A 14,437-nucleotide genomic window follows, 5' to 3' on the forward strand; every position below is an offset into this window, starting at 1 on the left:
CATGTATTTTTTCAGCAACACGCTTATTTATTTATTTATATATTTATTCATGTATTTATATATTTATTAACTTACTTATTACCTATCTATTTATGTCTAAAATGCCTTTCCTGTATCTGCATTCTCACCCTTTATTTTTATTTATTTATTTTTTCTTTTAATTCATTTCAATGACGTGTTGTCCCTGTCCTCCAATCCAGGATGTACATGTAATCACGCGGAGAGTTCACAGGTCACGAGTAGCAAGATGGCAGCAGGCGGCTGACATCGGCAAGGTTTTGTCACCCACTTCATCCTACATAAGAAGCTTGTGCAGCAGTTATAATATCCCGTCAAACTTTAGCATTAGACAAATACATTCATGGCGCAGTTGTACAGTTTAGTGTGGCGGTTCTTGCTGTTTCTGCTTCACAGCAGCAGAGCGCTCTTTTCCTGGTTTCGTGACCGTGTTCGGAGATGGAAGGGGCGTCTGTGGGAGCGGGCAATTCCCACATTACTACTCCCAATGTCGCTGGTTCGCTTCCCGGACTACCGGAGGATATTAAATATTTACCCCGACACTAATGGCGTTGTCGGAAATCGAAACTGCGCTCTCAATCGCCGACACCGGTGGCTGACAGACGGCAGGTCTCTTGAGAAGTTGCCGAGCCACATCGGCCTATTGGTGGCAGAAGAGGAGCCAAGCTACACGGACATCGCCAACCTGGTTGTGTGGTGTATGGCTGTTGGTATATCTTATGTCAGCATCTATGATAACCACGGTAAACTACTAAACTAAATACTTTATACCAGTTTAATGGAACAACAATGTTGTCAAGTCTGTTGCTGTAGCTTTCACGTTGGCCCGGTGACTAGTGGTTTGCGCGTCGGCCTCACAGTTCTGAACTCGAGGGTTCGATCTCAGGTCCGGAGTTTCCTGGGTGGAGTTTGCATGTTCTCCCCAAGGTGTCCCCTGAGATAGGCTCCCCCAAGAGCCTTGTGAGGATAAGAAAATGGATGTAACTTTCACCGTAAGCATTTCTTCTGGAGTGTTAAGGTTACCTATTCTCAAAAGTGATACATTACACAAATGGGGGGAAAAAGATACCATATTTTCTCGCATATTGACCGCCTCTGCATATTAGCCGTACTCTTAAAACGGTCCTGAAATCGTTGAATTTTATGATTTCTCTCGTATGAGACGCTTCCTGATTCACAATTTTAACCTCCATCTTCATGGTTTTAATAGGGAGTACAAATCTGTTACTTTGAAGGGAAAATCATCGCACGTGGTATTTCTGAGTTACTGTATGAATTGAAAGGATCTGTTGGCTGCACGTTGACGACTTCAAAAAGTAAGTCACGTGAGCAGTACAGTAATCACTCGAATATGCCGGTTAATGTAGACCAGACATGGCCGCAAAACTGCGAAGCGGGATCACCGTCATTATAACTACCAAAATACAGTGGTACCTCGACATACGAGCGTAATCCGTTCCGAGACTGAGATCGTATGACGAGGTTTTCGTAACTCGAGCGGACGTTTCACATTGAAATGAATGGAAAAAAAAATATTTCGTTCCAGCTCTCTGAAAAAACACCAAAAACAGGATATTGGATTGGAAAAATGTTTTATTTCTTCAAATTCCCCATCTATTAACAAAGTAACACATAACTAGTGGTTTAATAGAAATAAAGTGTTTAATCTAACTAAAATTGGGCGGATTTCGCCGAGGGGAGAGGGGCACAAAAGGGGCGGGGGGCTTCGGTTTTTTTTCCACACAACGCACTCGTAAACGGAACAAACACTCCACCCTCACGTTCACTATCGATGGGCTGTTTGCTGTCGTACTATTCCCTTCAAAATATTCCGAAAATGATGCACACAAATGTCCTCACAATCAGATAATGCACGACCACTTACCAACGAGCAGCAGTCTTTTATCAGCGATCGCTCCGCTGCTCATGGGAGCTTCGGGGGCGCTGGCTAGCGGCTCCTTTTAGCTTGTAGCATCTGTGTTCGCATCCCCTTGAACGGCGCCTATGATAGAGTTGCTACCGGGGATGCTGTTGCGAGCCAGTGCCCCTGATGTTCTTATGAGCAGCCAACGAGAAGTAATATAATACTCCTCGTATTAGATAAAAATAACAGGAAATGCAGCAGCTGAGCTTACCCACGTATTGATTGTGGGTAAAGTTTTATTCTGAGTGCCAATGCCTGTCGGCGTTGTGTGCACGAGTATACTTCATTACCCAGAAAGCCCTCTTTTACCCGCGCATGCGCGTCGTGCGTTTCCTGGTCTGAATAACTCATCCGGTGCTCGTAAATATTGTTATACATGAAAGATATGCAAAAAAAAAATCCCATGGCCACCTGGCTTGGTCGCATCACGAAATTTTGACCGCATCACGGGCGAATTATTCGATCGAAATTTCCCTCGTAAGACGAGCATTTTGCATGACGAGCGGTCGTATGACGAGGTACCACTGTACATGTTTTCGCGCCTATACAGAAATACAAGTACACTTTTCAAAAAGTATATATTTATGAAATATTACAGCTATAAGCATTTCAAAAGACTAATGTACATGTGTATATATAAGTTCTATATTTACAAATCTAACTACTTTAAATACTGTACTCACAGTGAAAATAGTTCCTCTCCGCTTGATATAAATTAAAAGAAAACAGGGAAATGCGAGTTTTAGTCCAAGTTCTTCTTGTGGCCATGGGTCCATTGTCCGCGATATTCAAGGGATTACTGCACTCGCCTGACAAAACATGTCAGGTCACAAAACAACTTAAAAAAACACCATTGCCTGTTATAAATGTATTTGTCAAAACATAGGCTTTGTTCTTGTTTTTTAAAAGCATGAGGACGGTCAAATTTGTTGATTAAGGCTGGCTTTTCCATGAAGCCAGCCAGCAGTATCCCTACACAGGCGATCCGTGTGAAGCCTGGCATTTTCAGTTTATAGGTGTGAAAATACGGTAATCTTGCTTATCTTTATGCATTATTTGTCAGTTTTACAACAATCTTAAAGCAAGCATGGTTTTTCTTTTCTTTGGCGAGAGAGCTTGACAACTCATTACTTTTTGCTGTGCTCTATATTGTTAATTGGTAAGGTAACAGATCCTAACCGCAAGTGTCTCAAGTGGGTTAAGCACTTTTCCCAAACTGTTTCCAAACAACCTATACAGAACTACAACAGCAAAAACACTGAATGTGCAAATTTACAATATATCGTTGAAACAAGCCTTTAAAATATAACCAAAAAAAGCATTTGTCATTGTCTTTAAGTTGGCAGATATATTTCCTTTGCCCTTGTTTTGCCAGGTGTTTTCAGAAAGAACAACGCCCGTCTGCGTGAGGTGATAGTCGCTCAACAAGAGCAGCTGCTTGGTACAGAGGGATCCAAATTTAATGCGGCGTTCAAAAGTGATACTGACAAAGCCCACATTAATGGTAAGTATTACGAATCTCTCTAGCATGGTGATGACACGTTACATTTTGCAATGGTGTATACAAGCCTCATTGCATCACATGCTCTCGTGCAGGGGTACTCAAACTTTTTTTGCTCCATTCACCTTAAAATTAAAAATAGCCTTGACTGTTTTTCAAATAAATGTGTTTTTGTGGTTGTTTTTTTTAATTAATTATTTTTGAAAATTCCTTTCTGTGTTTCAGGGCTGTCATGCAGGCCAACAGTGAATGTGTTATCTCCAGAAGATGGGAAACAGACTATTGTTCAGGCTGCACAGAAGTTTTGTCGTTCTGTGGAAAATAAAGAGAGGAGCTCCAAGGACATCACTGTCTCCATGCTGGATGCGCTGCTCCGAGGTAGCGCTTCATGATTTGCTAAGTACACTTGGAAACAAGCAATAACTACAAACACCAAATATATAGTAAATCTATGTTGTAAAGGGAGCTTGGGATGATTTTATTTAATTGCTTCTCCATTGTTGATTGCCACTCATGTAAGTTTTTTTTTTGAATTTAGAAGCTTGTTGTGTCGATTGAGTAATCTCTCATCTCATTTTCTGAAGCGCTTTATCCTCATTAGGGTCGCGGGGGGTGCTGGAGCCAATCCCAGCTGTCTTCGGGCCAGAGGCGGGGGACACCCTGAATCGGTGGCCAGCCGATCGCAGGGCACAAGGAGACGGACAACCATGCACACTCAGTCCCATCCATACCTAGGGGCAATTTAGAGTGTCCGATCAGCCTACAATTTTGCATGTTTTTGGAATGTGGGAGGAAACCGGAGTACCCGGAGGAAATCCACGCAGGCCCGGAGAGAAGATGCAAACTCCACACAGGTGGACCAACCTGGATTTGAACCCAGGACCCCAGAGCTTTGAGACCGACGTACTAACCACTCGCCCCACGGGGCCGCCCAGATTGATTAATATATTTCTGTGATGTCGCAGTCTGATCAGTCAAGTTTGTGAGTTGTTCACATGGTTGCTTGGATTTTCTGCCAGTGAAAATTTCAGTGAAAATGAATTTGTCTGGTGTGGAAGGCCATTAAGGACAGCAACGTCGTTAATTTTTAATTTCATATACAGTACTATACTGAATCTCATCATCACCAAGTGGATAACATAACTAGCTCCTTGTGCTTTTCCAGAGCCAAAGAATATGCCTGACCCAGAGCTTGTGGTGATGTTTGGTCCAGTTGGCAGTACTTTGGGTTTCCTCCCCTGGCACATCAGACTAACTGAATTAATGTAGGAAATTTTCTTTTTTATTTATCTGTTTGTTCATTTTTAAACTGTTTCCGCATGTCATTACATGCAAAAAAAGTCTGTTATGTTTTTAAACAGCTATATTTAATGTGCATTTAATCATAATACTCCATTCAAGTTTTGCCAGTTAAATGGATTGGACACCCTTTACCGTAAATGGGAGCCAACAAGTTAACATTAATTTGCCGAATAGCGAGTTGAATCAAATATCGGCATTTGGACGAATATACTTAGATATCAAATGTAGGCCATATCAACCACTACTGTATTCCTTAAATATCTGAAATGTAGAGGAAATTGTTAATCAGAGTGTCTGAGGGTTTCCTCGGCGAAGGGTTGTGGTAAAGTCCCAATCAATTTTCTGTTAATTCTGACAATCAAGATGCTGGGGCATCACCAACTGATTTCAGGTTGCAATTTCATGGACATAGAACATGGTAGCAAACTGGGTACAACGTCATTGGTAAACTGGAATTACTCCTGCTGCTGCTATTGATTATTTTTGTTGCTGTAAAGTCAAAATAAAATGTACTAAATTGTTTGTTGCGTGAAAGTAAAGCCTGTTGTTAACAACGCTGACAAATTTGAATGAATACAAAAAAGTGCATAAAAAAGGCTTTAAAATTGGCTTGTCCAGTCAGCGCTAGGGTTCTGTAGGCATGTCTGAGCCGTCAACACAACCGTGTATGTTTGAACCATGCGAGGCAAAATACACTTTTAAAACAGAGCACAGCATTTTTCTGGAGTCTGCAGCAGCATTTATTTTTCATACCGCTTATCCTCACAAGGGTCTCAGGAGTGCTGGAGCCTATCCCAGCCAACTATGGACACCAGGTGGGGGACATCTTGAATTGGTATCAAGCCAATTGCAGGACACAAGGAGATGGACAACATTTTAGGCTCATACTTACACCTAGGAGCAGTTTAGAGAGCTCAACCAGCCTGCTTTTGGGATTTGGTAGTGAAACCGCAGTACCCAAGGAAAACCCACGCAAGCCCGCAGAGAACATGCTAACTCCACACAGGAAGGTCAGAACATGGGATTGAACCATCAACTTAAGAACTGTGACGCCGATTTGCTAACCTCGCCCACCGTGCCGCCGCTCATTTTAAAATGATCAATGTGTGATCATCAGCACGTCTCAATTCGCCTGTTTTAAATTCCAAATTTCCATCTCTAGTATAATACATGAAACGGTAAATTAAATTAAAACAACAATAAATCGATGTACCTAAATAATTTTATTAAAACGCAAACGTCAACTTACACCCAGGGGCCAGTTGATGATCTTTTGGGCTGCGTTAATCACCCTTTGCTGCCCAAGTGAGGTCAGCAGAGATATGGCCCCCCCAGGAACTTGAAAGTGTCGACTCACTCCACACATTTGCCGTTAATTTACAGGGGTGCAGGAGTGGCCTTGTTACGTTAGAAGTCTCGGATGAGATCTCCGGTTTTGGAATTATTCAGCGCCAAGTTGTTGGAAGCGCACCACTCAGTCACACATTTTAAAGGACTCCCTCTCTGAAGACTGTCTCGTTCCCCTGTGCGACCATCCCCACCACCGTTGTCATCCGCAAATTTCAGAATACAGTAATACCTCGACATACAAGTATTAAGATACGAGTTAAATTGTGAGCAAATATTTAGCTTGAGATACGAGCATTTGAGACAGCCAGTTGTCCAGGCCTCGAGAGGCTGCTTTATGATTTCGCCGCACTGTCTCTCTCGCCGCATCTCCCTCGTGCAAAGATCTCTATGAGCACTGGGCGGAGCTTTGCATTTTTTCCATTTTTTTTGCATTAGTCAGTGCAAAATCAAGAGAAGCACAGGGGATCCAAAGCAAGCCAGTGCAATGAAGGGTAGTGCAAAGAAAAGGCGTATGATGACAATCGATATTAAGCACGAAATAATCGAAAAACATGAGTAGTGGCCACGTGACTGAGCTGTCTCGTCAATACGTATGAGAACCAGGAAGTTCCCCCGAAAGCCGCGGTGAAATACATGAACCTCTTTGCCTTGGTTATTGCACAAGAAGGTTTAAATTCAGTGTAATTTAAGATTAAAACTTGGTGTGTTTATAATTTAAGTTCATTTAAGTTAAATTTAAAGTTTATGTTACGTTACGAGCGCATCCGTCAAGTGACTCTCTCTCTTACTCTCTTTCTCTCTCCCTATCCACGAACTTCTTGTTGTATAAAATAATGCCTCATTTTCTTATTAAGCATCATAACCACTAGTTATTTGTTACTCTGTTAGTAGATGGTGAATTACAACCAATAAAAATATGTATTTCCATTGTAATATCCTGTTTTTTGGTGTTTTTTTTCAGAGGGTGGGAACGAATTAATTTGTAATTAATTCATTTCTATGGGAAACGTTGATTTGAGATACGAGTAAATCAACATACGAGCTCATTCCCAGAAAGCATCAAGCTCGTATCTCAAGGTACCACTGTAATGTTCTCGGGCTACATGGGTCTGCAGTCATGTTGTAGAGCGAGTAAAAGTAGTGGACTCGGCAGACAGCCTTGGGGCGAGCCGGTGCTGAGCATGCAGGCGGATAAGTCCATATTGTAATATTACAATATTTACATAATAATAATACAAGATTAAAGTCATTTTGTTGCTTATTTTTAATGTAACATGAACCGGAAGGTGTGTGGTTTCATGGGCATCAACTTTCGATATCTACAATATTTCAAATTTTTCAAGGTTACAGAATAAAACTCCTTCTGGGACTGAGCTCGTATGTCGATTTACTTGTAACTCAAATGAACGTTTCCCATAGAAATAAACTAAAAACAAATTAATTTGTTCCAACCTCTGAAAAAAACACCAAAAACAGGATATTGGATTGGAAAAAAACATTTTTATTTGTTCTAATTCGCCATCTATTAACAAAGTAACAAATAACTAGTGGTTTAATAGTACTAAAATGTGTTTTTAGAGGGGGAGGGGGAGGGGAAGGAGGGAGGGAGAGAGGGAGAAAGAGACTTTTTGCATGGCAACTCGCTCGTAACATAACATTAACAAATTTAAATGAACTTGGATTACGATGCAGACACTCAAAAATAAGTTTAATCTAACCATACGATAAACTTAATTCTCATTTTGTTTTAAATTTTTATACCTTTCTTCTCCCGGGTTGGCTCTATTTGACCCACCTCCACCATGACTTTCAGATGCAACCTATCGAGGGTTGTTTGCTTTTGTATTCCCTTCAAAATATTCCGAAAATGATGCACACAAATGTCCTCACAATAGGATAACGCACGACCACTTGCCAACTTGCCCGGGAAGTAGTACTCCTCTCTTATTAGCGACGGGAAGAAAAAAAACGCTCCGCCCAGTGCTCGTAGAGACATTACACGAGGGAGTTGCGACCAGAAAGACAGTGCCCATGATGTTCTTATGAGCAGCCTCTCCCGTCCGTATGCTCGTATATCAAAATTTGTCTCTTATATCAAAATTTGTCTCGTATCTCAAGATAAATATTTGCCCGAAATTTTACTCGTGTCTCAAATTACTTGTATGTCGGGGAACTCGTATGTCGAGGTACCACTGTAACCCCTAAAACAATTGCCACCCCAGCTGAGATTATGGTATTTTTGATTATAACAAAAAATTTAGACAAAATCTTTCAATTCTCTATCTCATTTATGATGTGTCATATTACAAACAATGAAGTATTTATGTAAAAAATACAGTGATTGCTTATTGCATTATAAATATTTTTTTGCATGTATTTCTGTTCTCTAAGTGTTGTTCTTCTTTATCAGCTCCCTGCCATCACACAGAAACATTTCTTATGAGGACTTGTGGGGTGCCCTGCGGCGGTATGAGGAATGCCAGCAGCGCCTGGGCCAATGAAGTGGGTTCGTCTCAAGCTCATCACAGAACATAAGTTCAGTGGTTCACACAGTCGATAAAATTAAGCTGGGGTAAGACAGTGGCCCTTAATGCTTCTTTCATGACTATATATGCATTTTGTTCCACACTCGAAGACTCCTCCAACATTGCTGAGACCGTGAACAAAGCCAGGAGTCAGAGCCTGATCGGTCACTTCCTGCCACCAGCTTTTGTACTACAACGAAATGAAATTCATGCCATTCTGCAGCTCGTTCTTGGAGCCAAAAGAAAATAACCCCTGTGACATAGTATTATGAGAGGACTGCCTATCTTCACAGAGTGTCTCTTTCACCACTGGTATTCAATCTCCAGCTGCTGTTTATCACTGAGGACTTCACTTAGTAGATGAATATGAAATGGGGCTTTGTGCCACACATAAAAAAAATATTCTTTGTGAGAAATTCTTGAATATGATACAAAACAGGAGGGGAAGTACCATTTGAGGACAGTGATTCATTGTTTAAATATAAGGAAGTTTGTGTGGCCTTGTGTTTTCCAGGTCAAAGTCATTGTGTCTCATTGTGTTTCTTCCCCACAAAAAAATATTTAAGGCTCTACATTGACTGATTAGACCTCTCAAATAAAGAAATGCACTGTTTTTTTTTACTGTGTGCGTGCTTGTTTTTACCCTTTAATAGCATGTTGACTCTGGGGTCAGTGGATTTAAAAATTATCGTTATGTTGGAAATGTACTGATTTGGTCAAAGATGGAAAGATCTCTTGAAAATTCACTTGAATACATTAATTGTATTTTTCTGGCAGTACATTTAGTTTTGTCGGAGTTGAATACATTTTAGAGATTCGAACGTAAAATTTTAATTATGATATATATATACAGGTTTTCCTTGGGTCCTTAAAAAGCATTGGATTAAAATCATGTAATTCCGATATGACGTACCCGAAAACGCACTTACATTCACCCTGCAATAGTGATTGGAAACAGAATAGATACGTTACAGTTGGGGCTAGCTGTCCCACCTTCAATTTCACAAAGACCTGTTACCTCGATACGCAGTGCTGTCGACAGTAAAAATATATATATATATTTTACAGATCACCGTGTTGGCATTTAGAGACTCACCACGGCCAAAATTCTCCACCAAAATGGAGTAAGGAATTAATTTGTGAACATTGTGAAAATGTCAAACGTGAAATGAGAAAGTTACTATATTGACAAATCTTATTTTATCAAGACAGTTGATGGAATTTAAAATATGATACTTTGGATTTGGTAGTCAGTGTATTTACACAATTTGTGGTGGGATGCACAATAGGTAGTAGTAAAGTGTAATTCCAATGCAAATGTCAAATACTATAGGGTTCTTGAATTTGCAGCAACCAGTGGCTAGACAGGTGGAATTGAAGTGGAGAGTCGTGACAGGAGTTTCATCAGTGAAAAGCTGAGAAAGCGTCCCTAACTTTTTCTGCTGGACCACCTGCTTTAACTGGTCAGTATGAACATTGGCACTGTGAAGCACTGCTTTCCCCTACAGAGTACTGACCAATGTTCCCTCTAAGCTGCGCGCATGCGCAATTGCGCACGACTCTCGTCTTCTCTGCGCACAGCAAATCATATGGAGCGCCCAAAATAAAATCCCTTTTTTTTAGCTGTGAGGCCGACGCGCGCACCACTCTTCCGCCGGGCCGCCCATTCATATATATATTAATCATTACATTTTATTGTATTACTAAATCATTTATGTGTAGTAGACATGCACCTGCTTATGGCAGGTGTGATACTGGTGTGTGCCCATAGTGAGCAATGATGATGTGGCTCACACCGGTGCTCAGGGAGGTTGTCTTCCTGCCCAGACAAACAAAACATTAGAGGGAACATTGGTACTAATGCACAGATGTCTCCTGCTTGTGAGCAAGATGTGGGCCCATCATTATGACGACAGTGGCAGGCAACAACTGCCCTGCCACGATGGGAGCAGGATTCATCTGTTGATAAGTGGACAAGCTGGACGTTGGGCGTAAGAGGGGAGTTCATCAGACTGGATAGGCTAATATCTGCTCATCACATTGAGTCTTCATCTATGCGGTTCCTGGTGTAGATTGAACTGTGGACAAGTGCTGATCAAGCATTTGGGGCTGTGGATAGGTTTAAATCAACAAAAGCAAAGAGAATGGTGTTTTTTTAGGGTGGATTTCATTGATGAAGGTCCTGACCGATTTCACCTACCTCATGATTTCTTCCTTTCCATAATTAAATACTAGAGCAGGGGTCGGGAACCTTTTTGAAAGAGAGCCATAAACAAATCATATATTCAAATATTATTCCTTGAGAGCCATAATCACAATTTAAAAGTCAAAACACATGAAAATGCATTTTTTTGTCATTTTACAACTTTAAAGTGCAAAAAGTCTCTTAATTATTTTGACAACATTGTTAAGCTGTTGCTAATCAATGAATGTCAATGAGTTCAATGAGTATCAATGAGAGAATGAATGCAGAATACTAATGAAAAAAAATCAATGCCACAGTGCCGACGTGACGTTCCTATTGGTGCGTTCGGGACTCTTTTCTCTCACCACCGGTTTCCATATTTTAGCTCAGAGCCATATGCACCCATCAAAAGAGCCACATGTGGCTCCCGAGCCATAGGTTCCCTACCCCTGTACTAGAGGGATTAAGCATGGATGAGTGTGTGTCAATTAGTTTATAAATACTTTTTGTGAAATCATTTCTATTTGCAGCCAAAGCAGAAGTTTCATCAAGTGATTGTGTTTCTGAAAAAGATGCTCCTGGTTTAGATTATATTTAGAGGTATATATTTTTCACTTAAGTCTAGTTCGAGAAAATAATCACGCTTGCTAGTTTGCTTATGGACAATCTTCACTCCTAATATCTTCTTGTCCCCATGGACGTCATGATCTATGTTGTATTGTTATAGTTTCACCAATAGGCATTCCCAAATGCACGCACAAATAAAGAGAAAAGACAATCTTCTGGATTTTTTATTGCAAGGAGATGCGAACCGATGAAGTCAATTCCCTGCTTCGTTCTGGCCTCACACGCTTCTTTTCTTGTTTATTAACTTCAAGGACCCTAGTTATAATGGACGTCTCAACTCTCAAGAGAGGGGTGGGAAACAGAAGTGAGACATCAATATAGTCAAAACAAATGAAGGTTTGAAAGTCATGTGCAGCTCAAGGTGTTTTGAATCGTCTTTGTTTAGTCCACTCCAAGGTCCAAGGCGTTTTGGTGTTTAGTCTACCTAAAGTTCTCAGGAAAAGTTCTCATTTACTTCGTTGCAAGCAACCATATAATAATAATATGAAACTAAGTTTAATAGTGAAGCAAAGCATTCTTCATTGCAAGCAAATATATAATCATGTGAAACTAATAATCCTCTAATAATAATGAGCAAAGTTTAATAGTAAAGCAAAGCATTCTTCATTGTAAGCAAATATATAATGTAAAGCTAATAATCCTAACAAATGGACAGGACTGGTTGAGACCACAAAAGGGGGAATGATTCTTGCTAATAATGTTTATGCGTTCGTGATTCAAGGCACATCGTTGTGATCTTCCTAAGTCTTGCATCATGTGGTTCGTGTGTTCATTGCTGTATAATATTTAAATCTTTTCACAAGTGAAGTTTGGGAGTAACCCCTAACTTACAATAAATCTGCTGAAGTCCCGGAGTGCTCTGTTGTTTTTCTTCAACAACATCTAGTGTTGTGAATGGCACTGAAATGTGAGCATTCACAGTCAGTCTTCTGGTTTTAGTGAATTTAGAGACAGGGCTGTTACCAGTGAATGTTTCTGTTTTCTTTGTTTAGTTTTTACATTTTATTGATTTATAAATGTATGTACAAAGGTAGATATTATTATTATTGTTGGGGTTATTCTGGATAATATTATAGATGTATGCATTTTAATTACTTTTGTATAAGAGTGTCTTTAATTTGAGACTGGGGCAAACTCGAGGCCTCATAGCTCTGGGGTCCTGGGTTCAGATCCAGGTCAGTCCACTTGTGTGGAGTTTGCATGTTCTCCCTTGACCTGCGTGGGTTTTCTCTGGGTACTCTGGTTTCCTCCCACATTCCAAAAACATGCATGGTAGTCTGATTGGACACTCTAAATTGCCCCTAGGTATGAGTGTGTGTGAATGGTTGTCCGTCTCCTCGTGCCGTGCGATTGGCTGGCCACCGATTCAGGGTGTCCCCTATCTCTGGCGCGAAGTCAGCTGGGATAGGCTCCAGCACCCTCCGCGAGCTTACTGGGGATAAAGCGGTTCTGAAAATGAATGAATGAATACAACAATTATGAACAGTATATATGTCAATTAATATAAAATACTAATATTCTAATATTTAAAAGGGCAATATGTTTGAATGGTGGCAAAAAAAGAGTATAGTTACAGTGAAAATATTGAAGTGCACAACATCCATTCCCCTTTGGGTTCCGAAAAAAGTGCATCGCAATAAAGAATTGTTCCATAATACCAATGTTGCATTTCAATCAGAAAAGACAATGGCAAACAAACTACACGCCAATGTTAGCAATGATTATATGAACAAACAGCAGTCTATTTAATCATTCATCATCCGTGCATCCTCGCAAGAGTTGTGGAGGTTGCTGGAGCCAATCTCAGCTGCTTTCAAAATGCAATTAATTTTGTGCGCAAATAAATAAAAAGTCGTTTTTAACAAACCAGGTTAATACAACAACAACAACAAAAACGCAATGTAGAAACTACATTTCTTTCTTTGCCAGGATGGAAGAACGACTGCTTTTTTCAACAACATAGCAGCAAGCATACAAAACGACATTTATTCCTCCTTCTCCTTGAAAGGCCAAATACTTTTCAGTTTTCATATACTACTTTCCTTTATAACAAATGTATATTTACAATAGTCATGCTAACGTTTCTTAGCATTAGTGTTAGGTTTATCATTATTATAGATGTGTATCAATATTATCATATTATATGTGCTTTCAACGAAGAGTGATTGACATTAATACAAAGGGCATTTTAATACATCTCTTGCAAAATTAATGACTGGTTCGCATCAAGAGGACTGTGAATCGCCTTGGGCATGAAGAGGGTTCACAACAAGAGCTCTTGGGAACTGTGAACTGTTTCGGCTTCGGAAGATGGTTTCACAACAAGCGCGCTTGGGAACGATGGATTGCTTTGGGAAGCATCGGCTTCTCAGGATTGCTCACAACAAGAACTGTGGATTATTTTGGGAACCATCATCTTCTCAGGATGGTTCACATCAGAACTCTCTTGGGAAGATTCGACAGACCTACAATTGTTTTGAGAACTGTGATAAATTGTTATGAGACTCTTAAAATGTTTAGACTTCTGTGGGGCATGGCGTTAAAATCTTATGAATAAATTAGCGAGAGAGACCTCGAGTTGTTAGAATAATCCTGACCGGAGACGCGGATGAATGTGTTCTCTTCTTGCAAGAATTAAACAAAGATGTGACTTCAGATGCCTCTTTTATTGTGAATTTGGAAATATCTAAGGATAAACTTATCAATTAGGGGTCGATTAACTGGGGTAGGGCAGTTGTTAGCACGGCCGACTCACAGTTCTGAGATAATGGGTTTCACCCTCATTGGGTTCCGACCTTCCTGTGTGGGTTTGTAAGTTCTCTTTGGGCCTGTGTGGGTTTTCTATAGGCAGCCTGCTTTCCTACCACACACCAAAACATGCATGGTATGCTGGTTGAACACTAAATTTTCTGTAGGTATCATGAGTGTGTGCACAAATGGTTGTCCATCTCATTCTGCCCTGTGATTGGCTGGCAACCAATGTAGGGTGTCTCCCACTTGTTATC

At 40.4% G+C, this 14,437-nt stretch overlaps 1 protein-coding gene across 1 annotated transcript; it reads left to right on the forward strand.

The window, feature by feature from the left end:
- Positions 1 to 202: 202 nt before the first annotated feature.
- nus1 (NUS1 dehydrodolichyl diphosphate synthase subunit) lies at positions 203 to 9,233 on the forward strand. Its single transcript, XM_077587712.1, has 5 exons — positions 203 to 761; positions 3,318 to 3,446; positions 3,669 to 3,821; positions 4,609 to 4,708; positions 8,506 to 9,233. Exons 1-5 carry the CDS (start codon positions 362 to 364, stop codon positions 8,594 to 8,596), a joined length of 873 nt encoding a protein of 290 aa, XP_077443838.1. The 5' UTR covers positions 203 to 361; the 3' UTR covers positions 8,597 to 9,233.
- The last annotated feature ends 5,204 nt before the right edge of the window (positions 9,234 to 14,437 follow it).

This window comes from Stigmatopora argus, chromosome 19, assembly GCF_051989625.1.
Source record: "Stigmatopora argus isolate UIUO_Sarg chromosome 19, RoL_Sarg_1.0, whole genome shotgun sequence".
NCBI lineage: Eukaryota > Metazoa > Chordata > Actinopteri > Syngnathiformes > Syngnathidae > Stigmatopora > Stigmatopora argus.

Coding starts and splice junctions, on each gene's coding strand:
- nus1 (XM_077587712.1), top strand. CDS start 362: ATGGCGCAGTTGTACAGTTTAGTGTGGCGGTTCTTGCTGTTTCTGCTT. Junction 3,447..3,668: donor TGACAAAGCCCACATTAATG/GTAAGTATTACG, acceptor TCTGTGTTTCAG/GGCTGTCATGCAGGCCAACA. Junction 3,822..4,608: donor GCTGGATGCGCTGCTCCGAG/GTAGCGCTTCAT, acceptor GTGCTTTTCCAG/AGCCAAAGAATATGCCTGAC.